Source organism: Colletotrichum fioriniae (genome assembly GCF_027942845.1).
Source record: "Colletotrichum fioriniae strain IMI 355084 chromosome Unknown scaffold_1, whole genome shotgun sequence".
Lineage (NCBI taxonomy): Eukaryota > Fungi > Ascomycota > Sordariomycetes > Glomerellales > Glomerellaceae > Colletotrichum > Colletotrichum fioriniae.
Window position 1 is genome coordinate 1,527,484 of NW_027076837.1, and position 26,903 is coordinate 1,554,386.

The 26,903-nt window shown below is 54.0% G+C and overlaps 5 protein-coding genes across 5 annotated transcripts; 2 read left to right on the plus strand and 3 right to left on the minus strand.

The window, feature by feature from the left end:
- Positions 1 to 557: 557 nt before the first annotated feature.
- On the minus strand, positions 558 to 5,353 carry N0V96_000406 (uncharacterized protein; the record flags this gene model as incomplete). The annotated part of the gene is made up of 3 exons (XM_053193501.2): positions 558 to 2,362; positions 2,417 to 4,973; positions 5,030 to 5,353. The coding sequence occupies 3 exons, from the start codon at positions 5,351 to 5,353 to the stop codon at positions 558 to 560; spliced, it is 4,686 nt and encodes a 1,561-aa protein (XP_053049218.2).
- Positions 5,354 to 12,578: 7,225 nt separating this feature from the next.
- On the plus strand, positions 12,579 to 14,988 carry CAC2 (Chromatin assembly factor 1 subunit; the record flags this gene model as incomplete). Its single annotated transcript, XM_065755933.1, has 5 exons — positions 12,579 to 12,698; positions 12,780 to 12,882; positions 12,948 to 13,181; positions 13,236 to 14,322; positions 14,376 to 14,988. 5 exons carry the CDS (start codon positions 12,579 to 12,581, stop codon positions 14,986 to 14,988), a joined length of 2,157 nt encoding a protein of 718 aa, XP_065615173.1.
- Positions 14,989 to 17,489: 2,501 nt separating this feature from the next.
- Positions 17,490 to 20,066, minus strand: N0V96_000408 (uncharacterized protein; the record flags this gene model as incomplete). The annotated part of the gene is made up of 4 exons (XM_053193498.2): positions 17,490 to 18,746; positions 18,802 to 19,760; positions 19,815 to 19,983; positions 20,046 to 20,066. The coding sequence occupies 4 exons, from the start codon at positions 20,064 to 20,066 to the stop codon at positions 17,490 to 17,492; spliced, it is 2,406 nt and encodes an 801-aa protein (XP_053049215.1).
- Positions 20,067 to 20,928: 862 nt separating this feature from the next.
- Positions 20,929 to 22,471, minus strand: atg6 (Vacuolar protein sorting-associated protein atg6; the record flags this gene model as incomplete). Its single annotated transcript, XM_065755934.1, has 2 exons — positions 20,929 to 22,328; positions 22,387 to 22,471. 2 exons carry the CDS (start codon positions 22,469 to 22,471, stop codon positions 20,929 to 20,931), a joined length of 1,485 nt encoding a protein of 494 aa, XP_065615174.1.
- Positions 22,472 to 23,256: 785 nt separating this feature from the next.
- Positions 23,257 to 26,625, plus strand: N0V96_000410 (uncharacterized protein; the record flags this gene model as incomplete). The annotated part of the gene is made up of 1 exon (XM_065755935.1): positions 23,257 to 26,625. The coding sequence occupies one exon, from the start codon at positions 23,257 to 23,259 to the stop codon at positions 26,623 to 26,625; it is 3,369 nt and encodes a 1,122-aa protein (XP_065615175.1).
- Between the last annotated feature and the right edge of the window lie 278 nt (positions 26,626 to 26,903).

Sequence of the window (26,903 nt, forward strand, 5' to 3'; positions counted from 1 at the left end):
GCTGCTGGTGACTAGAATGAACGTTGGAATGGGGTATGTACTCCGACTTGTCTTATTGCATATCTCAATCGAGACAAGGTTTGCAAATCCGATGCCACCATCTCTCGTCAAGCTCACACGCCTTTCTTTCTTTCTTTTTTTTTTCCCCACATCTTTTTCTTTTTTCGTCCTTTTTCTTTTAGGTTTTCATTTTCAAGAAATGCCTTCACGTAGTACTCGAGACTTAAAAATGAGTGTTCTCATCCGGGTTTATATTTCATCCAAATAGGGGGAACTTGTTTCTAGATCCAGTCCCGTTACTTTTTATATCGTCTTTTTCAGACATTCTTTTTCTTCTCCCTTTTCCCTCTTTCTTTCACTCATCGGACAGGTAGGTAGGTAGTATAAAACCTTACCAAAGAAAAACATAAATCTCAAAATATAAGAGACGCCAAACAAGTGGTACAGCAAATCAAAACCGAACAAGAAATCACGCATCTCTACGACTCATTCTCGAGTATCTGTAGAATGTTCTCAACCCTCAAATCTTGCCTTCCAACAGACGCGCGTCACACAATTTAAGAAAAGATGATATTCTTCAACTTCTCCTTCTCACCGCTCTCCTCACACATACCCCTAAACACACCGCCCTCCTTACCCCACAGCTCCTGCGGGCTCCCGTACTCGGCGACAGCGCCGTCGCTAAGGACCAAGATGCGGTCGAAGTCGGCAATCGTGCTAAGGCGGTGGGCAATAACGATTAGCGTCGAGTCGTTGAACTCCTCGCGAATGGACCGCTGGATTAGCGCGTCGGTCGTCATGTCGACGGCCGAGGTCGCCTCGTCGAGAACCATGACCTTGGGACGGGAGACGATGGCACGCGCGAGGCAGAGGAGCTGGCGCTGGCCCTGGGAGAGGTTGCCGCCGCCCTCGGAGATGGGGGAGTTCAGGTTGCGGAAGACGTTGACGTTCTTTTGCTGGTCATTCACAGAGGGCGCCGCGCTGGAGGAAGGTTCGCCGGGCGTCGAGGGGTTCGAGTCGACGAGGTGCACGCGCTGGAGCGAGTCCTTGAGGTCGGCGTCGGTCTGGTTGTCAAAGGGGTCGAGGTTGGAGCGGACGGAGCCGGAGAAGAGGACCGGGTCCTGGGGGATGATGGCGAGGCGGGAGCGAAGCTCGTGGAGCTTGATTTTGGAAATGTCGACGCCGTCGACGGAGATGCTGCCGGAGCGGGCCTCGAGGAAGCGAAATAGGGCGAGGGTGAGGGAGGATTTTCCGGCTCCGGTGCGACCGACGACGCCGATGCGCTCGTTCTTCTTGACGCTGAAGGTGAGGCCCTTGAGGACGGGGGAGAGGTCCTCGGCGTAGCTCACGACGAGGTCCTTGACCTCGAGCTTGCCCTCAGTGGGCCATGTCGCGGGGGGTTCGACGCCGCCCTGGTCCTCGGTCTTGAGATCCGAGTACTCGACGACGCGCTCTGCGGCGTTCATGTCGAGCTCAATGTTGGCGTAGTGGCGGATGGACCAGACGATGGCCTGAGAAAACTCGAGCGCAAAGGAAAGCGTGAAACCAGCGAGGGCTGCCCCCATCGAGGGGCTGCCAAGGACAACGAAGCCGACGGCGGTGGAGAACATGGCACCAATGAGCGACATACGCCAGCCCATCCAGCGGTTGAAGAGCCACAGGTGCCAGGAGGCCATGCCGTAGTCATCGAGACGGGAGTACATGGAATCAATGTACGTTTGGGCCTTGTCGGAGCCGCGGATGGTCATCATACCGACGAGTGTGGAACCAAAGAGGTCAAAAATGGGGGACTTTGTCGTGCTCTCCAGTCTCTTGGCCGGTCGGGCACCCGCGAGGTAGCGCATGGCGATCCAGACGGCAATGAGGAGCAAGACAAAGGCTAGCGGGATGATGAGCGGCGAGACGTAGAAGGCGGTGACGCAGATTCCAATGACGCTGAGGAAGGCGCCAAAGACGCCAGAGAGATCCATGCCGAGCCTGTTGTCGATGACGTTGAAATCAGCGGTGAAACGGTTGAGCACGCGGCCGGTAGGAACAGTATCGAGCCATCGGAGCGGTGTGCGGAGCACGGTTCTGGTGATGCCCTCAAACATGCGGCGACTGGCCTTGTAGCTCATCACGAAGAAGTAGAAGAAACGGCCTGTACCCAGGATGGCGGAGAAGGCAGAAATACCGACGTAGATACCCAGGTAGAACATGGTGTCCTTGTCCATGTTGATGCTGACGGTTTCGTTTGATGGCACGTGAAGCTCACTGTGCTGAAGGGTGAAGGCGTAGGCGTAATGGTGTTGCGGTTGCTGGCTGAAGGTCTTGATGGACTGCTCCGATGTGCCGGTCCAGATTCGGAGCCACCATGACCGTCCTGTTCAGTTGTTAGCGCCATGTTATGTGAACAATCAATGCAAAGGGGACTCACCAATGACGACGAATTGGTAGATGACGAAAAGAAGGAAGCCGAAGCCCCACCAGGGCAAGCCACCACTCTGGCTCAAGTACGCAGCGTAGACATGCTTCTTGATGGAGCCCTTTTCACGAGCCTCATCCTCGACAAACGCACGGGCAGCCTTTGATGGCACCTTCTTCAGGACACCGCCATCTCCGTTGAGCTCAGCAACCTCGGGGATCTCGACATCAGAAGCCTCTTCCGAGTTGACGGCAGTGGCCTCCTCATCCGCAATCTCCTGGGAAGTCTGTTCGTGGCTCTTGATCATCTGCAGCGTTCCATCCTCAGTCAGCTCGGACAGGAAACCAGAGTGCTGGACAGTGCCGTCGCCCAGCTCAACGATGAACTTGGTCCGGGGCTCGCAGAGAGCGACGTGGTGAGTGACGAGGATTCGGGTTCGGCCCTGGCAGAGGTCGCCGGTGAGACACTTTTCGTAGATGTGGCGACCGACGTGGGCATCAACAGCGGAGAAAATGTCATCGAGAACAAGAATGCCGGCACGAGAGTAGATGGCCCTGGCGAGGGTGAGACGCCACTTCTGACCACCACTGAGGTTGATACCGTTGGCTCCCAACTCGGTCCTGTCACCGTCTGCAAGCATCTCCAAATCCTTCTTCAAGGCACATGCCTCGATCGTTTGATTGTACCTCTCCTCATCGAAGGGGAGCCCAAAAAGAATGTTGCTCTTGAGTGTGGCATTCTCGATCCACGGAATCTGGCCGACGAAGGAAATGCTGCTCGGGATAATCCAGTTGCCACCGTTCGCCTTGTCGTCATTTCTCTCGCTAATTGAGGGCGGCTTCGGCGCGTAGATTGTGCCGGAAAGGAGATCTGATTCGCCGAGGACGGCAGCCAGCATCAGACTCTTACCGGTACCAGTCTTGCCAGAGATGACGGACAGCTCGCCAGCGGGGAAAGTGACATCAACGTTGCGAAGGATGAACCTGTCCTCGTCCTTAGTCTCGTCATCGACGGGCCACGCGATAGTGGCGTTCTCAAAGGCAACATCCGATCCCTCAGTCACAGTCTTGGTCTTCTCAGGTCCGTTCAGGTAGTCCTGCATTCTCTTGACAGAGATGTTGGCATCGATGACATCGGTGATGAGCTCGGGAAGGACGGCGAGAGTAACCTCGAGGTTCTTGAAGACACCGATACTGACAAAGGCAACAGATGGGATCAAGGTACCGTTGAGCCATGCATACACAGCCAGGGAAACAGCGGCCAGAGCAATGGGGCTGGTGATCCACATGCCAAAGAGCACGGTGTCACCCTTGAAAACCTGCCACAGGGCACCGAGCTCCTTCTCTCGCATGGCCAGGATGCGCTTCTCCCACTGAGGCTCGAGTGCGGAAAACTTGATTTGTCGCATGCCTACGAGGGCCTCGTTGACGACGGCCAGCTTTTGATCACGAATCTTCATGAGCTTATCCTGAGCCTTGGAGTACACCTTGGCGTACGAGAAGTTGATGGGAAGAAGGATGGCCCACGCGAGCAACCCGGCACCGAGGGGCCCCCAGCCAAGCAAATAAACGAGGAACCAGATGGCGACGAGAAGCTTGGCAGCGCTGGACGGGAAGAGAAACTGGAAGGCGGCGAAATCGGAAATGCGCTTGGCGTCGACGCCAATCAGATTGATGATGGCTTGCTTCGACTTGAGCACGTTGTCGTCTTCGGCCTCTTCTTCATCAGCCTTCTTCTTCTTCTTGTCATCTTTTGGCTTGGCATTGTCCTCCTTCTCTTCGGCTTCCTGCTTGGAGGCCGCCTTGACATTCTTCCTACGCATCGACTTCTCAAAGATGAGGGCAGAGAGAGCGCCTCTGAGGGGAATGCAGAGCTCGGCCCAAGACAGCCAGAACATGGTCGCCTCAACCCAAGCATCAGCTAGAATAGCCAGACCAAGCCAAAAGACCAAGATCCAGATATCGGCAGGGAGATCTTCACCAGGCTTTCTACGTTGAAGGGTCTCAAGAATTTGTAGCGTGATCCATGACGGGGCAAGACTCAAGAAAGCCTTGGAAATAGCAATGGACCATTGGACGAATAGAGGCACGCGGTAGGCCCAAATGATGGACCACCACAGGCTCGAATCGGGCTTGAAGTTGTACGACTTCCATGACGCAGCCGAGTCTTCGGAACGGGTCCAGTGGTCCGGCTTAGGCAGGTCAGACGCATCAAGATCCTTCTTCTTGGTGGCCAGGTCGATGATTCCGCTGCACCAGCCCCAGGTGAAGCGGCTGTAGGCAGGGACCGTCCTAAGGCGGTCGACCATCCTGTTCTCAAAGTAGACATCCGGTCTCCTGGGCAGAGTGACGCTCGTCACAATGAGACCCACAGTGAGGACCAGGCTCGCAAGTTTGAGGCCGAAGGAAACGGGGTTGTTGGACAGAAGCTCATCAAACACCTTGGTGTCCTGCAAGATCTGGACGCCAGCGAAGATCAAACCGGAAAGCCAGAGCCACAAGCCGAGGCTGTAGGCCTGGACAGAGTCATTTGAAGCAGCAATAGCCACAGCTTGGAAGGCCAAAAGGATCTGATTCATGTCAGCATTCAACCAAAGGAGGCTTTGCGAGGAGGGAGTTTGCCTACCGAAATACCAGTGGAAATCCATTCTGCAATGAACAAATTGTCGTATTTACCGGTGTGAAGTGAGAGCGTCGCCAGGATGGAGTTTGCCAACGAGACAGCCAGACCCAGGAAGGCGAATAAGAAGATGAAGGTCTTGGACCAGCGGTTGGAAAAGGCGGCAGATGACTCGGCCGTGGCCTTTCCGTCCTTGTCCTCGTAGAAGTGGTCCTTGGGTTTGCGGGATCGAAGTTGTTGGACGAGTCCTGTGAGGGCCGGAACCGAAGTAAGAGCAATTACGCCCAAAGCAGCTCCGACCTCTATGAACAAGAGTGATTCATCTTGCATGATGGCACCAAAGTGTGGGCGAGAAGTCTGAATGACCTATCTTCACAGGTCGAACTCCGAGGTTGAGAATTGACCGCAGTTGATGTTTGGGAAAATGAACCGGGTTGCAAGCGGGAGCCTACGATGCGCGCCTTCGTTGGTGTGGCGGCTTTAAGAAAAAAACGGCGCGAAGAGCCGGTAGGGAGATCCACAATGAGGCCCGAGTTGGTTGGTAAGCTGCTGCCTTCTGGAGACCGCAGTTCCAAATCGGCAAGGACTCTCCAGTTCCTTTGAAGCTCAGATCGGGTACCTCGAGTAAGGTACTCGACACCGCTAAAAAAAAAAAAGTGCTGACGTCGGAGCAATTCTGCTTTCGGCTTCTCCAATTCGGATGGCGGGACGAGATCGAAGAAACGCAAATTGTTTGCGCTGGTCACAGGTTTCAGCGACTTGTCTGGGTGGGAAAAGCCGGGGGAAGAATGGGCTTTTCTTTCGTCGGGAAAAGGATTGCGATTGCAAAATGGAAACACTTGAGGAAACGAAGATTGCGTGGTTCGGCTTAGTGGGCGCCGATACGGAACCGGTGGGGGTGATGCGGTCTCAGAGCTTCGTTTCGCTGACGTCGCTGACGGTGTCGCTGGCTTCTGCGCGCCTCTTCGACCATGCACGGGTTTTCGGTGCGGTGCGGTGCGGCGGCTTGGAATTGGAGACACGGGGACGGAGAACGGCGGAGGAAATGGGGGGCAAAGGGAAGGGGTAAGAACGGCGGAACGGGGGAAGCCAAGATTGAACGGATGCCAGAAAAGCGGAAGCCTCAGGATTTAAGAAGAAAAAGGATGGAGGAGAGAAATCTACAATTGTTGAGTAAGGTGCCTGCTGCCCCGGTACCAGGCAAGGTATTCGTTCAATTGGCAAGGTCGAGGAGAGGAAAGAGGAGCCGCTTCTGGTTCCGCGTCTTGCTTACCCATCCAATTCATTCTACCTATCTTACCTTAAGGTACCTTACCTCACCTTACGGATAATTACCTGGTAGGCATTTTCTCATGAAGCTTGCGGCTTCACCCCTAGACAAATCGCGCGCCCCCCGATGCTGCCTGCCCGGTTGCAAACGGCTGATGCCATTGGCCACTGGACCAAGATAGCGCGCCGCATTTTGCATTTCGCAGTTAGCATTTTTTTCGATCTAGGAATCCGGAAAGACAAGACTCAATTCAGGTGGACACCACACACAGCATGACACACCCCGGCCAGTTGGCGGCGGCGTGCGCGCGCATCTCCCCATCCCCTGCAATGCCGCCTTTTTGACTGACTGGGATCAAGCTTGTGGGTGCACCGTGCACCGGGATTCCAATGGATCTTGCCAACCCCATCTTCACATCCCCAATTCACCACACAAATGGTGCTTCACGGTCTTGATGGTTCACCAGCACCCTTTCCTGAACCCCCCACTTTGCGATGCACTCGGGAACCCAACTCTGATCTCGCCATCCGCATCGTCATGTCCCCATCCTTGACCTGCCTCAACCCTACTGCGCAGTACCTCGACCTGCATCACTCTGCCGCGTCTTTGCAGATTATCCGACATGCGTCAGACGCGGGCATGGCGCTGTCGCCTAGCCGGGCCCTAGGCAACCAACGTCAACGACGACGATGACAACGATGACATATCTCAAGGCATCAGAGAGAGCGACAACTCAGTGTATTGCTCGCTGGCAAATGTAGGCGACGGGACACTTTGACTCCTTTCCCAACTGTCAAGCACGCCCTTTCGAGTAGGTATACGAAAATCGATGTATGGCACCCGCGGCCTGCCACCGTAACTGCTCTCCAATCCATGAACCATGTCACCATGTCAAGACTCGAGGGCCTTCCCCCACCCTGTCGGCTCCGGGCGCGGTGGTTGGCCGACGACGCCGTTTCGCCGTTTGACTCATCGGCGGGAAGAAGGGAGACAAGGAACAAGCCAGATGGTGCCAATGTGGTACATAGTCTGGTAGATCAGTTCAATTGAGAAAAAAAAAAAAACATCCAAGCGATGCCAGATAGAGGGGTGGCGGCGCGGGTGTGGAGTTTCAACTTGGCAGAAGTTCCTCTCGTGGACCCTAGGTGCTGATACGGCGGCCCGGGGTGGGTGGCCTAGCACCTCATGCTGTTTACTTGTGTGCTTGCGCCTGTGGGGTGGCTGGCAGGTGAATGAGAGACTGACTGATTGACCAAAGGTACTTATTTCACATAGCAAGCCGCAACAATACAAGTAAAGAAACAGAAGAGAAGAAGGGCGGGATACTCGTACCAATCTAAACAGAAAGGGGTGAGCCTCGCGGTTGACGTTCCTTGTTAGTGCATTAGCTCCAATGCAGTCATCCTGCACTAACATGGCCTGATGCGCATGCCTGCCAAAAAAAAAGTTGCAGCTGCTCTCTTCCTCGGCGAGCCAACTTTCTGCGTAAGGTAGAAGACCCCCATCCGCTTCCGCCTCGCCGGGTTGCTATCCTGGCAAGAACCCCGTATTCTGACATCAATCGAGAGAGAGGGAGAGCGTCGAATTCGTTGGCCATTATCTGTTTCTCCTCCCAATTGCCTGGGCGCATAGCATATATGGGGCATACTGTTGTTATTCGTACAACGTGGTGTTTATGCCCTGCCCCAACCGGTCGGGAACGAGGCCAAACTCGTCTGATTCGTCATCCATCATTGATCTCGATTTCCGAATCAAAGAGGCTGTGCCTGCAACCCCGCCAGCTACCTTGCCTGCCGGCCAGCCGGTTTCTCTCGTCGAGACTCAAAGCTGAATCCGAGAGTTGGTATCCGTAATCTCAAAAGACTCACAGAGTCCAGTCATAGTGCTGGATTAGGAAGGAGAGTTTGGAGAGAGGGGTCGCGCGGGTGCCAGGTGGTGGGAGTCTGGGAGGCTCTAATTTGCATGGGCGGGACTGCGCCGCAGGATTTCGGTCATGGATGATGGGAGGTTTTGAACTGGGGGGCGGGATTTTTGGGAAGGGCGGTCAGACTAGCAAATCATGGGATGTGGGTCCACCGCCAGCCAGCCAGCCCGCCAGCCAGGCCGGGCCCAAAAGGTTTTTGCCAGTTGCCAATTGCCAATTGGGATTCTCCACCTCACAGTCTCGGTCGAGTCCCATCATATCATCGGGCAGTCGTGTGATGGGAACCGTTTTTCCCGCTTCCCGCTTCCATTCCTGCCGTCCGCTAAATGCTGACTGCTCCTGCCCTCTGCTTCTGTTCTATCACGGGCCCGTCCCACTAGCGTGTTTGCAACTTGCAACTCGCAACTCCACGTTCAGAGATTTGTCGTCACTTCCGAGTCCTGAGAGATTGGGTTTGGTCTTTAGCTGCGTGCAGGGGAGATTCATAGGTGTCGGTCTGAACGGCTACCCGACGGCTGCAGGAACTAAGGGAGTCCTCCCATGTGTCTATAGACGGATAGAGACTATCGATGTTCGTTGCCTGTATAGGTTGGCAGGAAGATTGAAACAATGGCGCATAATCGGAAGGTAAGGTATGGGTTGTTGTTCGTGGGTTTCGTTCTTCCTTCCTCTGCTGACGAACGTACTCACCTAACCCTCGAACCTGCCTTCAGAGTCAATAAGGAGGTCTCAAAGTCCAGGCAGCCGCTGACACACCATCTCGCTTACCTGCGCTCGGCTTCCCTTACCGCCCTCCTACCTACATCATACCTTACATGCATTCTTATCACATTACTTCCTTGTCCTTATGTATTCTCTCGCCGCAAGCTTTCCATATGGCACCGCAAGGTGCTGACTGCATCAAGGGTTGCGACAAAAAAACAGATGAGAAACAAAGTACTGTGCCTCAAAATACAACGCCACATGCCAATCTCTCATCTTTTTTCGATCCCGTGAGCACTTTTTTTTTTTTTAATCAGCAGGTGTCAATCAGGACCTTGCCAACTCAATTGGTCCCAGGCCCAGAACTTCTGGCGGTTCTTTCCCTCACCTTACCTTTGCCCGAGGTGATGGAGTGTCGTTGGAAGAAGACGCGGCTACTCGGGGACTTTGCTGCCTTGCCAAGGCTGCCATGCCATTCCCCCCTTCCCGCACCGGGGCTTTTGCCTGTGTTGGATCAAGCAGCCGACGACACATCGACCGTCGCCGCGGATCTAACTCGCCATGCTCATTGCATCTTCTATTTCTCAATCAGATATGAACATTGGGTGTAAATCCGATCCGACTCATGACGATGCGCCTACGACACCGTTCGGCATGTGGGCTTGGTGTGAGCGGGCCGTACAACTGTGAGAGAGACGTGAGATGCGCAACATCAAACACCGGGTCGATTTGACGTTTCGAAACGGAAATGTTATGGTGTGACATAAGACCGGGCCAATTTTTTTTTATTAATTTTCTTGGTGGTGGTGCGTGTGTGTCACGACTCACCCATCGTCGGGTGAGGGAGTCTTGTCGGCCAAAGGAAAATAAGGCGACGTGTGGCTTATCCCAAAGAGAAAATATCCAACATCAACTGTATGCATGCGGGCGAATGCCGGCGCGGTGTAACAGCCACGCTTCTATTTGGAGGCTCCTGTTCATCAAGTAAAAGTCTGCGATTGGATGAGCCCGGCGACTTTGAAGCCTGCGGTGCTTGCGTTACCTATTGCTCACCGCCGACGCGGTTGCAGATTTTCTTGGCGATATCAGGCGGCGGGTTGGTGTTGATGCAGATTTGATGGTTCTTGCTGTTAGTTAATGGTAACTGCCCGCGTTTGGTGGTGTACGGAGTAAAGAAGTGGTACTAAAGTGGTCACATTGGGAGGCAAAGAGAGAACCAGTTGTCCGTCATGATTTGACTCAAACGGATGAACGCTCTCCCGACGATAGCAGGTATGACTGTGCTGAGATTCTGCCTCAGATGGATGACTGGACATTGGGTGCTACCTTCTTATGAGGTGCCCAACAGTTGAAACCGACCGAAATTTGCAAGCCGTTGCTAATCTGCCAAACTTCCCTTCTGGCTGCGACACTGTGAAGCGTTTTTCTTAACGTTGCAACCGACGCCAATGAAACAGGGCTGAAAATCGGGTATGGTAGCCTATGTTGTGGACCGGGCCGTCGGGGCTGCACCTTGCAGACTACAGAGTACCAGTAGTCTTTCTTGAATTTGGGGGTAAAGCGAGGAAGGAGTTCACAACGAGTTGGAGGCGTCGGTCAAATGCATCTATGGTCAAAAGCGATGCCAAGTGCAGGCCATCAGCATACCAATAGTGGTGATTGGAGAAATGATAAAACGTTTGCTTTTAGAAGTGAGGCCCTTCTTCGCAAGGCTAACGAAGCAGAAAGGAAGGGGCCCCAAGCGATGTGCTCGAGAGTTCCATGGCACATGGGTTCGAAGATGGAGAGCAAAGTGGAAATTCCCATTGAGCGCCTCAATTTGCATCAGACGTGCATTCATTGGCGGGGGCGCCTCAGCCCTGTGTGCACTGGCGCAGAAATCGACGGGAGACCGAGCAGGTAGAGCCGGTTATCAAGTTACCAATATTGGAAATGTAATGTCTTTCTATTGTTCGATGAGATTCAATCTCTCTTTGGAATAATGGCAATCGTCGAGCAAGGCATACCGACTTGCTCTAGCCATGGCTCGTTCGAGGATTGGAAACTCAACACATCGGCAACTAAGGTACCTACCTTGGGTATTGATGGTGAGGCAGTTGAAAGAGTGAGATTGGTAGCGGCAGCAGAGTTGAGACCAGAGGGAACTGGCACAATCATCAGGGGAAAGTGCCAATGGACCCCCAAATAAACTTGAATCAGAGAACCCTCTTTGGAATCTCGGCGAAAAGTCCCTTCGTTTCGAGGTGTTGCGCTGGTTGCCTCAAACCCGCCCACGAGTGCGTCGATCCTCCCATCCCAACGCCTTGCAGTGCATACGACTCCAGCCAATCAGAATGAGTAGAAACGTATGCGATAAGCTGAGGTTGCGCCCTGAGTGACGATTCAAGTGATGAGATACGGCTGTTCCCCGGTGGTAATGGAAATTGAAAGGCTGAGGTGGCAGGCTGATTTAATTGTGCCTAATTTGGGACTCATGTCTGCTCGTAAAGCATCCTTTGCACTCAAATTCCAAAGCAGAGAAAAAAAAAAAAAAAGATTCACGGTCTGTTCAAACTCCAAGGACAGGACCCAGTCGAAAGCATGGTAGCAAACGGCTGTAGCCAATCAGATGAGGCTGGATGAGCCAAACAGTGGGTTGCTCTCTCAAAGGCTTTCTCCGACGGAGCTGTCTGATTGGTCAAACACACGACCCGGGCGCCTTATGGCGAGCAACTTCCCTGCCGTTTCCCTGCTCGCGGCTGCTCTCCCCGATTTTCTCGAGATGCAGAGCACTCCGACGAAGGGTAAGCTATAATGATGGCGATGCTGGGCGCTGCAGTTGCGACAGGCTCTGCACGTCTGGTTGCTGTAGCGGCTGGAGAGCCTACCACACCACCCAAGGTACCGTCAAACTTTGGGAGGGTTTGCGGTGGAAAACACCAGCCTGGTAGTCAGGCGGGCAAACCCGCGACTGGTACCATGGAACCTAAGGTACGGTAACAATCAATGGGTGCCCTGGGAAGTCCAGCTCCTTCCTGTCCCTGCAACAGTGCGTGCGTTGGAGCCGTCTGAGCTCCTGCACGCCGAACCAAACCACACCAAACTCCACTCTACCCTGCTCGGGAACGACATTTCATCCATTCTTGCGCCCTCGTGACAATTCCCTGCCAAGGTTAATTGATTTCCCATTTTCGCTTTTTTCTTCTTTATCCTCCCTCATTATTCATACAGTTCCAAAAACAGGACCTCGTGTGTGTCGTTCCACGCGATACTAAACGTCCTGCCAATCCAACCCCTCCCCCCCCAAATTCAATCCGTCCATTGAGGTTTCCCGCTAAGCAGCTGCGAATCAACGCTGCTGCAAAGGAGCTGTTGCCCATCGACCAATCTCTCGACCTGCTGTTACCGAGCTAAGGAGAAGCTCGACCTCCTCAGCCTACCCTACCCGCCCCTCATCCAACCTCATCCCACCGCGAGCGCCGCACGAAGCTTCCCGACTCGAATCGACCATCGGATTTTTACTTCCCCGATAAGCTCTCCTCGACAACATCCAGCACGGCCCGTATTCCATCCGCCAAACTTCCCATCGTACGAGCGCCATCATCACCAAACCAAACCCGTCCACGACCGCCCACGATCCCGCACATGTCTCGAGACGGCCGTATACACACTCAGTCACGATGAAGAGCACGCCGCTTATCATCAATTGGCATGACCAGAATGCCCCAGTCTACTCGGCCCATTTTGAGCCCAACGGCAAGGGTCGACTAGCTACGGCTGGAGGAGACAATAACGTGAGAGTACGTCAGACGCCTGAACTGGCGAGCATGTCACCTGGTCCCACGCGTGACCCTGCGCTGCGATGCTGACACGAACATCAGCTCTGGAAGGTAGACAGCGATGGAGAAGATCGAAAGGTCGACTACTTGTCAACCTTGAGCAAGCACACACAGGCTGTGAATGTCGTTCGATGGGCTCCCAAAGGTAAAAGGCCAATTCCAGACGCCTCATGCTGCATTTCGCTAATTTTTGCTTTCCTCCTTGCGCAGGTGAGATCCTTGCTTCCGCCGGCGACGACGGCAATGTCATCATATGGGTCATGTCCGAACACAGCGGCCCTGCTTTTGGCAACGAGGGCCTCGAGGATAAGGAGACGTGGAGAACCAAGCACATGTGTCGATCTAGCGGATCCGAGATTTACGACCTTGCCTGGTCTCCAGATAGCTCCTACTTCATCATCGGAAGCATGGACAACATTGCTCGAATCTACAATGCCAGCTCTGGTACGTTTCTCCGCTGGTGATGGCGTACTCCACGCTTGTATCTAACAAGGACAGGTACTCTTGTGCGCCAGATTGCCGAGCATAGCCATTACGTTCAAGGTGTCGCATGGGATCCTTTGAACGAGTACATCGCAACCCAGTCCTCCGACCGATCCGTCCATATCTATTCGTTGAAAACAAAGGATGGACAACATACACTGAGCGGCAACCATGACGACAAGCCCTCAAAGATTGCAAGCCATAACAAGAGTGACTTGCCGCCACGCCGCATATCCTCCAGCAGCCCTGCACCTCCCGACTTTGGCATGAGGACCCATCTTACTGTCGAACAGGCCATTGGATCCCCAGTCCCCTCCGCCCCCGGAACTCCCACCTCAATCGCATTGCCGATGAACCCGCCCAGTGTGATTAGCCATAGCAGGAGGTCGTCATTCTCGTCTAGACGGTCGCCTTCTCCGGCTCCGTCAATGCCGCTCCCAGCTGTAATGCCCATGGAGCCTTCGCCAAAGCCTCACCCTTCCGGTGGCCTTGGTATGAAGAACTCGACACTCTATGCCAACGAGACACTCTCATCCTTTTTCCGTCGCTTGACCTTCACCCCAGATGGCAGTCTCCTGCTTACTCCAGCTGGCCAGTACCAAACTCAACACAGCTCAGAGGGAAATACGAAGCCCACATTTGAGGTCACCAACACCGTCTACATTTACACGAGAGGTGGCATCAACAAGGCGCCGATTGCGCACTTGCCTGGTCACAAAAAGCCATCTGTTGTGGTGAAGTGCTCACCCGTCTTTTACTCGTTGCGGACATCGCCTCTCGTCACCAAGCATATCACCATCGATACGTCATCCTCTGAAGATCCCATCCCGGCACTACCTGAACCAGTCTCGAAGCCAGTGACATCTACTTCGGTCATGGACCCGCCTCCGCCGCCAACCTCGGTCCCCGAGTCCGGTTCTACACCGAGCAAGGCCGAATCTAGCGCCTCTTCCCCTGGCCCCAAGGCGGCCTTTGCCCTGCCTTACAGGATGATGTACGCTGTTGCAACTCAAGACGCTGTTCTTCTTTACGATTCTCAGCAGCAGACACCAATCTGCATAGTTAGCAATCTTCACTGTGCGACATTTACTGATCTGGCCTGGTAAGTATTCTTTGCTGCACCCAGAATTGAGACAAAGCTAACAATATGCAAAGGTCAAGCGACGGCCTCACTCTTTTGGTCTCATCATCTGATGGATTCTGTTCGACCTTGTCTTTCTCACCTGGTGAGCTGGGCCAGATCTATCAAGGAGATCTACCTACTGCCAAGAATCCAACCGCTGGAAGCACAGGAGCGACGTCGTCTAATCAAAGTACTCCGGTCCCTGCTCCAAGCTCAGCATTCGCCCCTCCGTCACCATTTCCGAATGGCTCGGGTCACCATCACCGAAATTCGGCGAGCTCTTTTACCGCCCCATCGCCACCACCTGCTGGGTTTGTCAGCCAGCGACCTCAGTCGCCCGCTCGATCAAATTCTACTTCGTCTGTGGCGACTCAGTCATCAAATGTGGTGACGAATCCCTCATTGATTGTGGGCAGCGTGCCTGGCATTGCTGTCGCCAACTCCACCAAGGTCACAGGTGTCCCCATTACCACGCCGCCAGAGACGCCGAGGACCAATGCTGCCACAAACCCGACCCCGGCTGCATCAACTGCCGGTACAGCAGCAAGCGGGTCCAAACGCGAGGCAAGTGAGGGAGAGAAGGAAGAGGGCAGCGAACGCAAGAAGAGACGGATTGCGCCTACCCTGGTGGAGCAGAAGCCGTAGAGGATACCGGCCTATGTATGAGTGTTCGAATCTTGTCTTGTACAATGAAACATGGGGAAAAGCGTTGCTTAGTTGAAACACACGGGAATGAGGCAAATAGTGCGAGCTCTGATGGGCGGTGGAAGCCTTGAAAGGTTGGGCTAGAGGTAACGGAAACTCGGGCGAAGATCGCACTCGCCAACGAATTTGTTTGCATGGCAAGGCGTTGTAAGGGTATAACAAGGGCTATGTAGCGATATCTCTATAGTCATTTGAATGAGGTGCCCCATTCATATGGTTTTCGTGTTGTGATTTTGTTACAGGATTACTAGATGGTGGTAGATCTGAGGCCGGGCCAGGCTGGGCCCGTCATGATGGGTGCTGACGGAAGCAAGTGGGGTCCGTGCAACGACATGCCAACTTTTGGTGGTACTTGTCGCCTTTACCGGTACCATGTAAGCCATCTTATAAGCCTCTTTAAGTTGTTGTTCTGCTGTCAATTTTGATCAAATTTTCCCAAGAGCCTTTAATCACCAATTTACGCACTTAAAAAGATTTTCATTCCGTATTTTTTTTTCCCGGCTGTGGTGAGTGCCGAGCTACTCAATAGCCCGCGTCATCCTCGCCGGGCAGGCAGGGCTATGGCATCAAAACGGCCGCCGAATCTGAGTTTCATTGAGAACCCATTTATCAAGAAGCGGAATTTAGAATGGTCGCTTGATGTGCCGGGGTCAAAGACTGATGATGTCGGAGAAGGAGAGGAGAGTGGAGAAGAGGAGGAGTTGGAGAGATGGAATACTACAGCCGACGACGGGGCGGGTCAAGATGCGGTTGTGATACCGGACTCACCACCCCGCGAGCCCGATCATAATCCCGAAACTGAGCCCAAGATCAAGCCCGAGACTACTACAAACCTCTCAGCAGCGTTAGAATCCGGCGCCGTGACGCAACCAGACCCGGCGGCGCACTTCTTCACCCACCTGGCGCAACATACCCTCAACCCTTACCCTGCCCATACGCCGCACCTCTCCGCCAACGTCGGCGGCGGCGGCGGCGGCGGCGGCCTGCGATCGCTCTTCCTCTCGCACGTCGGGTCGAAGCGGGGCGCGCACTTTGTGGTGCACCAGCACGATCACCCGATCGCGGGCGTGCACTACGACCTCCGGCTGCAGGTGAACGCGACGAGCAGCGTGAGCTGGGCGGTGATGTACGGGTTACCCGGGGATGCCAACTCCAAAAGATTGAATCGGAATGCGACGGAGACGAGGGTGCATTGTCTTTGGAATCATGTGGTTGAGGTTGGGAGTCGGGGCACGGGGAGTTTGGTGATTTGGGATTGTGGGTGGTTTGAGGTTTTGGGGAGGGGAAAAGGGGAGGGAGGGAGAGCCGGAGGTTGATCCTGATTCGGGGAGGGATGATGGTGAAGATGGGGAGGACTATGATGGGGATGGGGACAGGGGGATGACGGAGCAGGAAAAATTGGCGAGGGCGTTTGGGGAGAGGAAGATTCGGGTGAGGTTGCATGGGAGTCGGCTTCCTGAGAGGTACGTGTTGAATCTGAGGTTGACCAAGGGGGAGGACGCGGAGGGGCGGAGGAAGAGTGCGAGGACGCTGGGGAGGCCTGTGAGGAAGAGGAGGCATGGTGGTGGTGGTGGTGGTGGTGGTGGTGGTGGTGGTGGGAAGCAGATGAAGAAGGAGGTTGTCGAGACTAGTTCTGACGGGGAGTCTGGTGACGAGGGGGACGGAGACGTTGTTCCTGATCCGCTTGGTGGTGGCCGTGACAGTGGTGATAGTGGTGGTGACGGCGAGGGGAGGAAGAGAAGTTGTCCGCGGTGGAGAGGGAGATTCGGGAGGTGGAGGACGAGTTTGTGAGGAGGACGAACGCGTATCGGGGCGCGGAGAATAGCGTCGGGAGCGTGTACCAGCGGCGGTGGTACCTTTCGCTCGATCGGGAGGCGTGTGGGTTTGAGAGGAGGAGGGTTGGGGGAAAGAGGGTTTTGGGTTCTGAGGGATGGTGATGGTGGTAGTGGTGGTGTTAACGGTCGAGGGCACGAAGAAGGTGGCAGTAGAAAGAAAGATGAGGTTGACGAGAGCGGGAGGCTGAGGTTTCCGTTTTACGTTCGAGGTCCCGACGTTGAGAGGAGCGTTGTGACGGGACGGACGGGGGATGAGGTTTTGAGGAATGGGGGTGTTGAGGGGTTTGTGAGGAGGAAGGGGTGGAGGCCTGTGTTGAATTGAGATGCTTGAGTGCATCAAGTTCGTGGTTTAAGAAGATGAGTGCTTGCGGGTGTTCATTCGGAAGTTGAGTGAGAGGGATGAGAGGCTTTAAAGCTAAATGGCATCGGGACGTCTTTGTTAATTTCTCGGTACACTCATCAAATTATTCTACCTATCCAGCATCCAGCGTTCATGTTGTCAATCTTATCATACTCCTCGTGAATGACCAGCTTGCAAGGCAAAAAGCCACCCAAAACAAATAATTCAAAGCTCAGTCTCGTCAAGAAGTACCCAAACACGGAAGCTCAGTCAGAATAGATATCCCCTTCCTCCCCCTCACTCTCGCCGACCTCGCTCTCCCCGTCATAGACGCTCCCGCTACGAAGGTAGTCCCTGAAGCCGCGGCTCATCTTAACTACAGCCCGCAGGTGCTTGTCCGTAACGCAGATGCGGTCAGTGCCCTCCTCCGCAGCATCGCTCTCGGCAAGCGCAAGCGCAGTCTGCAGCGCGTTGCGGATCTCACGACCGTTCCACCGCAAAGCGCGCACATCGCGCGAGTCGTAGGCGTACTCCCGCGTAGCAATAGCAACCCTCACGCGGCCGTGCGAGTCCCTGTCTAGGCGCTCAAAGTTGTTGGCCCAAATGCGTTCGCGGTCAACGTCCGTCAGGTTCTTGTAGTGCAGCGCGACGTGAATGCGCGAGGTAAAAGCCGCGTCGAACGCCTGGACGCGGTTGGTAGTCAGGAAAAGCACGCCACGGTAGTACTCGAGCGCACGGAGGAACACCGAGACGAGCCCATTGCGGGCAATGTCCTTTGCGCGGCGGCGCTCGAGGTAGACGTCCGCCTCGTCGAGGAGAACCAGGGCGCCGAAGCGCTGGCCCAACTCGAGGAAGTAGGAGAGGTTGTGCTCCACGCTGTGTGAATTGACGCTGAGGTCGCCCGAGGTGAGGGAGATGAGCGGCCGGTTGGTCAGTTCTGCGACGCACTCGGCGGTGCAGGTTTTGCCGACGCCCGGGGCGCCGTGGAGGAGAAAGATGCGGCCTTCGCCCTTGTTCTTGATGAAGTCGTTGGCCCACGGTGAGACTTTTCCGGGTTCGGCTGCCGCAAACTTGCCAATGAGGGCCTTGACTGTCATCTTGATCTCGTCGTCTAGGACGAGATACTTGAATGCCTCACGGTCTGTGATTACGGGCTTCACGTGGTCTAGGTTCAAGTGGCCCCAACGGCGATCGCCGAGAAGGAAGGCCGGAATGATGTTGGTGCAGGCAATGTAGAAGATGTCGGAGGTAGGGGCTGGCGATGTCAGGGGTTTTACGTCGTCAAAGCCCGCGAACGGTGACAAGTCGGTGCGATCGGTCTCCTTCGTGCATTCCTGGCAGCCGCAGCGCGGGAGGAAATGTGGAAGATGGTCTTGTGCAGGCGGTGGTCCATGATGTTGTACAGGCATCATGCCTGGGGGCACTACTTGACGTGGCGGGCCCGGAGGACCGTTCCGGTTCTCTGGTGCGCGGAAGTTGAAACGACCGAAGCCCTCAGCATCGCAAATCACTCGGCCAGTCATCTTTTGGAAGATTAGTTGCTGACATTCATCAAAGGAATCAGGCAGGAAGACTCACATAGCCCGATGGGCCACGGCTGAAGATTGGGCCCGAGTGAGATCCAGGTTGAGCCTGCACAAGCATTCCGTCGTACTCCATATAGGTTGGGCGTTGAAGAAGCTCCCAGTACAGCTTTCCAAGTCTCAACTGCTTCTGGAGCATTGCTTGCGGGTCATCCTGGAAGAAGCGAGCTGGAATGATCTTGAGAGAAGGTATGATCTGCTCGCCGGTCCACGAAGGAATAGTGAACTGGGACATCTTTCGATTCATCCGATTGTGTCCCATCTCGAGAACCCAGGCAACTACCTGCAAGTGGCGGTTGCGTCCACTCAAAGTGACATCCTGGTAAGTGCTGCTGATGACGTGAGGCTCCCAGAGGTCGTCGTGGTTGACGTAGATGACCTCACCTGGCTTCAGAGCCATCCAATAGTTCTGGAAGGTCGCAACTGGGACGTTGCGACGATGTCGTTCTTGTTCATTCCGGATAGACTCCCCGACAGCCTGATCGATGAAAGCCAAAAGAACATCAATGTGGTTCGCCGTCAGACGAGCGTACTCGGTGGAGTGGCTGGCAGGCTGGTGGAATCTGTACTGTCTAAGAGCGTCGAGGTGGTGCACAATAACGCGGTAAGGAGCATCAACAGTCACCGTGTCTCCTAGAAGATTGACGTTGGGGTAGTATGCTACAACCGCCCTCAATGCATTGATGAGATGCGGCGAGTGGATGATCATCTGTGTGCGTTCAATCTTCCCGGCCTTCGCGCGCTCATCATTCTCGCTGTCCGAAGACGCCGATGTGTAATCATCGTCGGGATAGGTGATGTGCGGAGACCGACGACGACGCACACGTCTGATCTTGGCACTGGTGTTGACCTTTGTCACGATCTCGAGCACGGAATTGACAGTCCGCTGAGTGGTCTCGCCGTCCTTCTTCCCGTAGTCGGGGATCTCCTTGAATGGATTACTGCTCTCGCGACCTGGTCATGTTAACAGAGCGTAGTGATAAAGGGGGATCAGTGTTGTTGACTTACTGTCGATGACTTTACCACCGATGCCCAAGTATTGCAGAACGTATAGAATGTCAGACGGCGTCTCCCTTTCCAAGCTTCCTCTGGCTACCAGAGCCTGGCTTTGCTTGTCGGGGCGCCTGTAGTCAACTTCCTCGAAACTTACGGTCGAGCCGGCATCATCGTCAATGGTCTAAAGTTTGTTAGCAAGTCTTCACAAAATCTCCAGAAAGCGAGGTCCATCGGCAATCTTACGTTGTCTGCTTGGCCACCCATGATAGGCAATCTACGTCAGGCGAGAGTCTTGATCTTACACGGCAAAAGGTAGGATAAGAGAAAAGAAAGATAGGCTGGATGACGCCAGAGAAAACAGGAGCAAAGCCCGTGTGGACGAAACGATCCTTTTTAACGCTCATGGCTCTTCGCGGCTCTCGGATTCATCGGCAGGCGGCAGCAGGCAGGCTGAGCAGCCAATGGAACACTGTCTTCTCTGCCAGGTCATGGTGCAGCAGATAAGACGAGCATTCACCCCGCATCTAGGCAAGTAACATGGGCGCGAAATGACTAATTGGATTTCTTGAAAAGAACAGTGCATTAGGCTTGCATGGGTGCGTTCCGTGGTGTAAGACAAATGAGGCAGCCGAGCAGCTTATGTTTCGTAAGGGCGCCTTGCTGCCTGAATGGCCGCGGACTGCCGCCAACAAGCGTCAACCAAGGCTGACTTGACTTCGCCAGCTGCATGCAGTCAGATTGCGACGTGGGGATATTCGCAATTCCGTCCCGGACATCAACTCGTCTTCCCAAAGTTGCACGTCAAGTCTCATCGTGGCACCATTGTAAGATAGTTTATGAATTACCAGTGCTACGTGCTAGGCTAGGCCACACTCGAGCCTACACGTTGGAGATTTCGACGACGGTGAAAGGGTCTCCCTATACTAATGATGAGACCATCACCAAGTGTCTGGATGCAGTTCTCCAATACGAAGCAATAATAAGAGAATGCACTGCTTCTTGTGACCTATGGTTCATAGTAATACACCGTGAACTCCAAATGATACGCTTGATCTATACCTGTTAAGAAAGCCCCGCAACTCCATGGTCCAAGTCCCATTTAATATGCATCGAATTTGTGCAGTGATTATTGATTATTCGCAGCCCTCGCGCTCGTGTTCACATTACTAGCGTGTGCAAGCAGAAATTTGCAGCACGTCAGTGTGAGCTTACACGCCTTCGTCCACCCATCGTCTTGAGCAATGCCGAGCTTGATGCTCACATCCATGATCTTGTCGCCCTCAATCTTATAGGGAAGGCTAAGTGGGTGGCCGTCGGCTGCCGTCTGTCGATGCACGAAAGCGCCAAGCTGCCGCACGAGCTCAAGGAATGCAACCATCGCATTATCGAATTTGCGGTGCATGAAGGTCAATCCCAGGGGTAGATCTCCATTAGAGAAAAGCTCCAAGACATGCTTCTTCGGAGCTGGCGGTGGCGCATTCCGATGTGATCCTAAGCGACTGGCCGTTGGCGACGGGAGCTCGAACCGAATGATTTTTGAAGTGCTTCCCATGGGCTGCGGCTCAAACCCATCGAATTTATAGCCTAGCTTGTCGGCAACTGTAACTAGCAGAAGAAGGGCGTGGCCCCATGCTGCATTGATCTCAGGCCAATCAACCGGCTTGTTCGACAGTCGGCCAAGACGTAGCCCGTTGATAGTAGCAAACGTGCCATCGTGGCTGATGCAGAACGTGTCGTTGTACACGTTTGAGCGTTGCAGCTTCTCCAAAAGCTGAGCATCGTTGTCGAACCTGGAATTTGTGCTGTCGCGCTCGTTTTGGAAGTCGGCAAGCTTGGTGGCGAAGGCGTTACGCTCGCGCCAGAACTGCTCTTCCTCATGGTCAAGCTGTTGTGACTCCTCCTCTAAAGCAATGATTTCCGCGTCCACAGATGACTTTTCTTGCTCCAAGCGTAGCAACTCAGCCATGGCGTCTGTCTCGGCCTGCTTTGCCTTCTTCAGAGCTTCCTCTTGTGCTTTAATATCCTCCTCGTTCGGCTGGTCGCTCTGCACTTGTTTCAAGAAGCCGACGTAGGCATCGCGCTCCCTCGCTGCGGCCTCAAGCTTTTTCTGAAGACCTTCTACGAGCATATCGGTACACTCAACGCAGATGGGATGGTCGATGTCGGATCGCGCGGAGAGAATCTCGAAAAGCTTATTGATGCGCTCTATCTCGTGCGCCTTGCTACCGCCACGCTGTTCCTCAATAGACTTCTGTCCGCCCTTATTCCCCCTGTTTGATTTCGTATTCGATGGCAGTGGGTCGGGTCGGGAGAGCACTGGCTGGGCGACTTGTGATTCGGTGAGGTAGATGAAGGACATGGTTGAATCTCGTTGCGCCAAATTCGATGGCCCGCTGCCATGGCGCTTGAACGTCGCAGAGGCTGCATTTTGCGAGACCTTGTCATAGAGCACCTTTCTTTGGCCATCTTGTGGGTGATATGGCCGTGATGAAGACGTCTTCTTGGGTGACTGTTGTGAGGAAGAGGCTGATTCGGTTAGCTACCTTGCGCGCACCGTTTCGGACGGGGGGAGACTTGTGCTGACCGACGAGAAGATCGTACGCCGCGGGATTCAATTCCTCAAGGGAACTGTCTAGTTTGAGCGGCGTGCGACACTTTTGGCAAATCATTTTGCTGTGTCGCGCATGTTGCAAGCTCTGAAATGAAGGGTTGAAGGTTGAAGAGGGAGGTCTTGTGATGTCACCCAAAGCGCAGTGGAGGTACCTGCGGATGTCCTGCAGGCGCTAAGTTCACCCCCAGGGTGTGACCACCTTTGCTGACAATTCGATGAGACTTTGCTTCCATTCAAGTTTCTGCTCTCTTTTAGCCGAGAACGATTCAAACTGAACTCTCCGTTATGCTCCTACTTGTTTCGATCAAGTGCCGTGATGAGCCGGTGACATTCTGGACACTGCAAGGACAACTGAGGCTGTGGCACAGTTTAGGTAGTCCGCTTAGGCAGCCGTGAACCTGAACTTCTGGACTTGATGTTTGCGCCCAAATGTCATGGTTTAGCCAATACGAAAAGCATTTATTCATGAATCCATGTTCCAGAAGCTATGATTATACATGAGGGCAAAGTTTCCTATGACTTGTTCGAGCTGAATAGCTGGGGAAGCTTGCCTCGTGGTAGTACGGATCATTCGTCGTACACTCAGTGCAGTGGTCTACGCCGTCGGGTGCCTCTGCCAACGGCAGCACCCCACGTGGTCCGTGCTTTCCACTTTACGCGATCAATTTGATGCGTCCGTGCATCGCGTCGAAGCGCGTCTTTCCATGTCAAGTTCATCCAGTGCCCTGACAACGCTCATTCAGACCTCGCCATCACTGTTCGTTATCCATAATCATTGGTGTTCAAGCCACCGCCTTCTCCAAGCGGCATGATTTCAGGGGTCTAAGGCTTCTTACCGGCAATATGGAACCGCCCACAAAGAAGCCAAGGCTCGATCAAAAGGCAAAAGAAGACGAAGATGATGAACTCAACTATGAGCCCGAAGAAGTGTCTCAGATGCGGGATCCCGGCTTTCGCTTCGAGCAGTCCCGTGCCTTTGCCGCCTTCAAATTGAAATCGACTTTTGAGCACATCTTCCAAAAGTACGAAAAGGACTTCACAGGTATCGGTGATGAAATCGACCTAAGGACCGGCAAGATCATTACGAATAATGGCCACTTGGCTGGCATGAGATATGAGAGAGACACCGGAATCCCAGGGGATGATGATTATGAAGACGAGGATGAGGGCGTACTCTTGGAGGAAGCATTTGCATCCGATGACGATGAGGAGGATGGCGGCTCAGGCGAAGATGATGGGGGCGAGGATGGGAGCCCAGATGTGTCAGACAACGAAAGCGATGAAGAACGAATCTTACACGGCAAGAAAAATGAAGCATCTCACTCAGGAGCCCTCATAATCAAGCAAAAGGGTGAGCTACAGCGGCATCCAAACCGGCCAGATGTCTCTCCAGGGGTATCAATACCAGGATCCGATCAACGGCTGTCCAGCCTTGCTCAACCGCGCCAGCCAGGGCCTAGCACCTCGAATCCGTCCTCAAATGTCTGGGGACATGAACCAGAACCTGTCGATCCGACTTGGAGGGTTCCCGAGATCAGCAAGCCCAAACTTGGCGACGACTTGATGACGAAACTTTATGGTGCCAGATACCGCTTCCCCACCAGTCGAGGATTCAAGTCTGTGTGGTCTTCACGGCGCGATACCGATGAGGAGAAAGCATTACCTGAACCTGCTCAGATCGATATGAAGCAGCTCATCCGCGTGAGGAACGAGGTCCCAAGGATGGCGAAACCAATGTCAACAAAGTTACTACAGGCATTCACCGACCAAGACGACGATAACGAAGATGATATTCTTGGGGTTGCCGTTGCAGGTAAGGATCCTAGGGCTGCGAAAAAGACAGTGGACAATACGGATACTACCTTGGAGGAGGCAGTAAGCACCACTGTCAAAAACATTCGAAACGAACTTGAACCACCTACCGAAGCCAGACCATCAAATCCGAAACCCGCTGTATCAAAAACCCTCTCTAGGGAGATTGGCTGGCTCAATCAGAACAAAACTTCTGTGAAAGAAGGCCCAAGACCGAGGAGACAACTCATCCCAGCCAAAGTTATCAAACCAGCAGAAGCTTCTCAAGAGACAGAAGCTACCAAGCCGAGTCGACCAACCGAAACACAAGCTCAAGACCAGCCGTTCGAATTAACAACTGAAGCTGAAGCCAAAGTTGAGGTTGACCAGAGCTCGTCTAGTTTTGTGACGGAACAGGAGTTGCGGGACAAGCCAAAGCAGCGATTCGTTATCGAGTTGATCTCCAAGATTCCCTCCCCAGAGGAGATCACATTAGTCGAAGATCCCGAGGATATGAATATCTTTAGTTCGGAACACCAACATGAGGCACTGACGCCCCAGCTTGCTAATCTGACAGTCTCTGAAAGCACTTCGACAGCTCTTGTAACAGTGGGCGATCCTGTGGCTGGCCCGGTTGAGACGGCTGTGCCAGTCAAAGCACCAACTGCAAACCCCACTGAGCCGCCGAAAGAAACATTCGTCAGGCATAAGATCGACCCTTCATACGACTTCTCTGATGACGAGGGGGGTATTCCCACAACTCGCATCAGAAAGCTTCGTAACGAGAATGAGATAGGGACTAGTTCAGGTGCAGTCGAGGTGGCAGATCCTGGAATAGAGCCCACGTCCGAGCCTTCGGAAAGGTTATCCACATCAGAGGACTACCGGCCATCTCATGTGGAGGCCAATGACGATCCCTCCACGACCAGCAAGATGGCTTCGATAGAACCTAGTGGCATTAATATCGAAATCTCTGAGCAGCAGGTCGATGCGTTCGCAGAAGTTTGCGAGGCACATGGAGAAGCTGGCGAGGGGCTCATCGGAACCGATATGAACTTCACGACCTTATCAGCGGAAACACTCCCTGAAATCAGTCAAACAGAGGGGTATTCCGCCATAGAAACAACATATATGGCTGATATGGAGGTTCAGTCGCAAAATGAGGGCTCGGCGGCGCAGGAGCCGCAGACGCTCAAGAGCTCAGAGCAGAATCTCCCTACACACGCCAACCAAGATGTGATTGGGGAAACAATCTTGGAGGAGGCTGAGGAGACGCAGGAGCAGATCCATGACGATCTACAGAAACACCTTCAGGAAGAGATCCAGGAAGAGATCCGGGAGGAGATCCAAGAGGGAACCAATGAGCAAGTCCAGGAGGAGACCCAAGATGGGACTCAGCAAGGCTCTGAAAGTGAGCCCGAGAAACTCCAACAAATGGAACAAACACAGCAAGACGATGATGAAGAAGTCATCGAACCCTTCACCATCCCCCTCGGCCTCGACGAGATCGACGAATCAAGCGCGCCCGAAGCCGAACCTGAAGCCGAAGCAATGGAAATCGAACTTCCCATCCTCCCACCGCAACCGAGGGGAAGCCTCCTCGGGCCGCCTATTCGAAGACCCCGTCAATCGTCGCCGACCAAGTCCTTGGGAGTCGTTGACAAAACCGCCACATCGCCCTTCAAACACATGCGTCTCCAATCCAGCAGTCCTCTAAAGAAGTACTCCGTTAGCAAATCGCCAATCAAATCTAGCAAGGCTGCCAAGCCCCGCGCATCCGCCAGCTCAGAGCGCAAGACGAAACCGAGAAGCCGCAAGTCTGCAGCATCAACACTCGAAAAATCGGAATCTTCAACACCCCCACACGCCCCGAGTTCCCCTCCACATCACACACAGAACCAAACGGCCGACCAAAAAGCCGTCCCCAGCACACCATCCTCATCATCGAGACACCACCAACCCCGAACCACGCGAGACTCGACCTCCAGAAAATCCTTCATCTCCCTCCTCTCCGACGACGAAGACGAACTCACCTTAGACCTCTTCAAATCCCACACAGCGGCTTCGGGCTTCGGCGGCGTTAGTTTCGGCGGCGGCGGCAGCTCATCGGCTGAACGCAGACGCACATCCTATACCCCAGTCCTCCTCGCCGGGCCGCATACCAAGATCACGACGCCCATGAAGCAGAGAAGCCCGCTCGTTCCCGGGAGCGGGAACATGGCCGCAGCAGGCACGACCACCACAGGCACAGAAACTACCAGGGGCAAGAAGCGCAAGGCGGCGTGGGCGTTTGCCACGCCCACGCGCGTTCACTTTGGCAGCCCGTCGGGCTCACTCGTGCAAACGCCCGGCGGGAATATGAGGCGCTGTGGTGAGAATGGGTTCCGGTGCGACAGAGACTTCTGCTTCACTTGCCTATAAGTTTAAGGAATCATAGCATACTCGATAGAAGACTGTGGTCTTGCCTCGGGAGGACAGGAGAAACTCTCTTGGCACGCGCAGATAGGAACAGCAGATAAGGGGGCACTTGTGGCCTTGAGGTGAGGTCATGGAAGCGAAGTAGCTTCCTCATTAGTCGCTACATCAGATGAATACCAGAGAGCTTCTGTAAAGAAAATCATGAAAACCACGTTATGCAAAGTCATGGATGTCGAGGGGCAGTTGGAACGGAAGGGGCATGGACCTCGCAAACGCCTTAT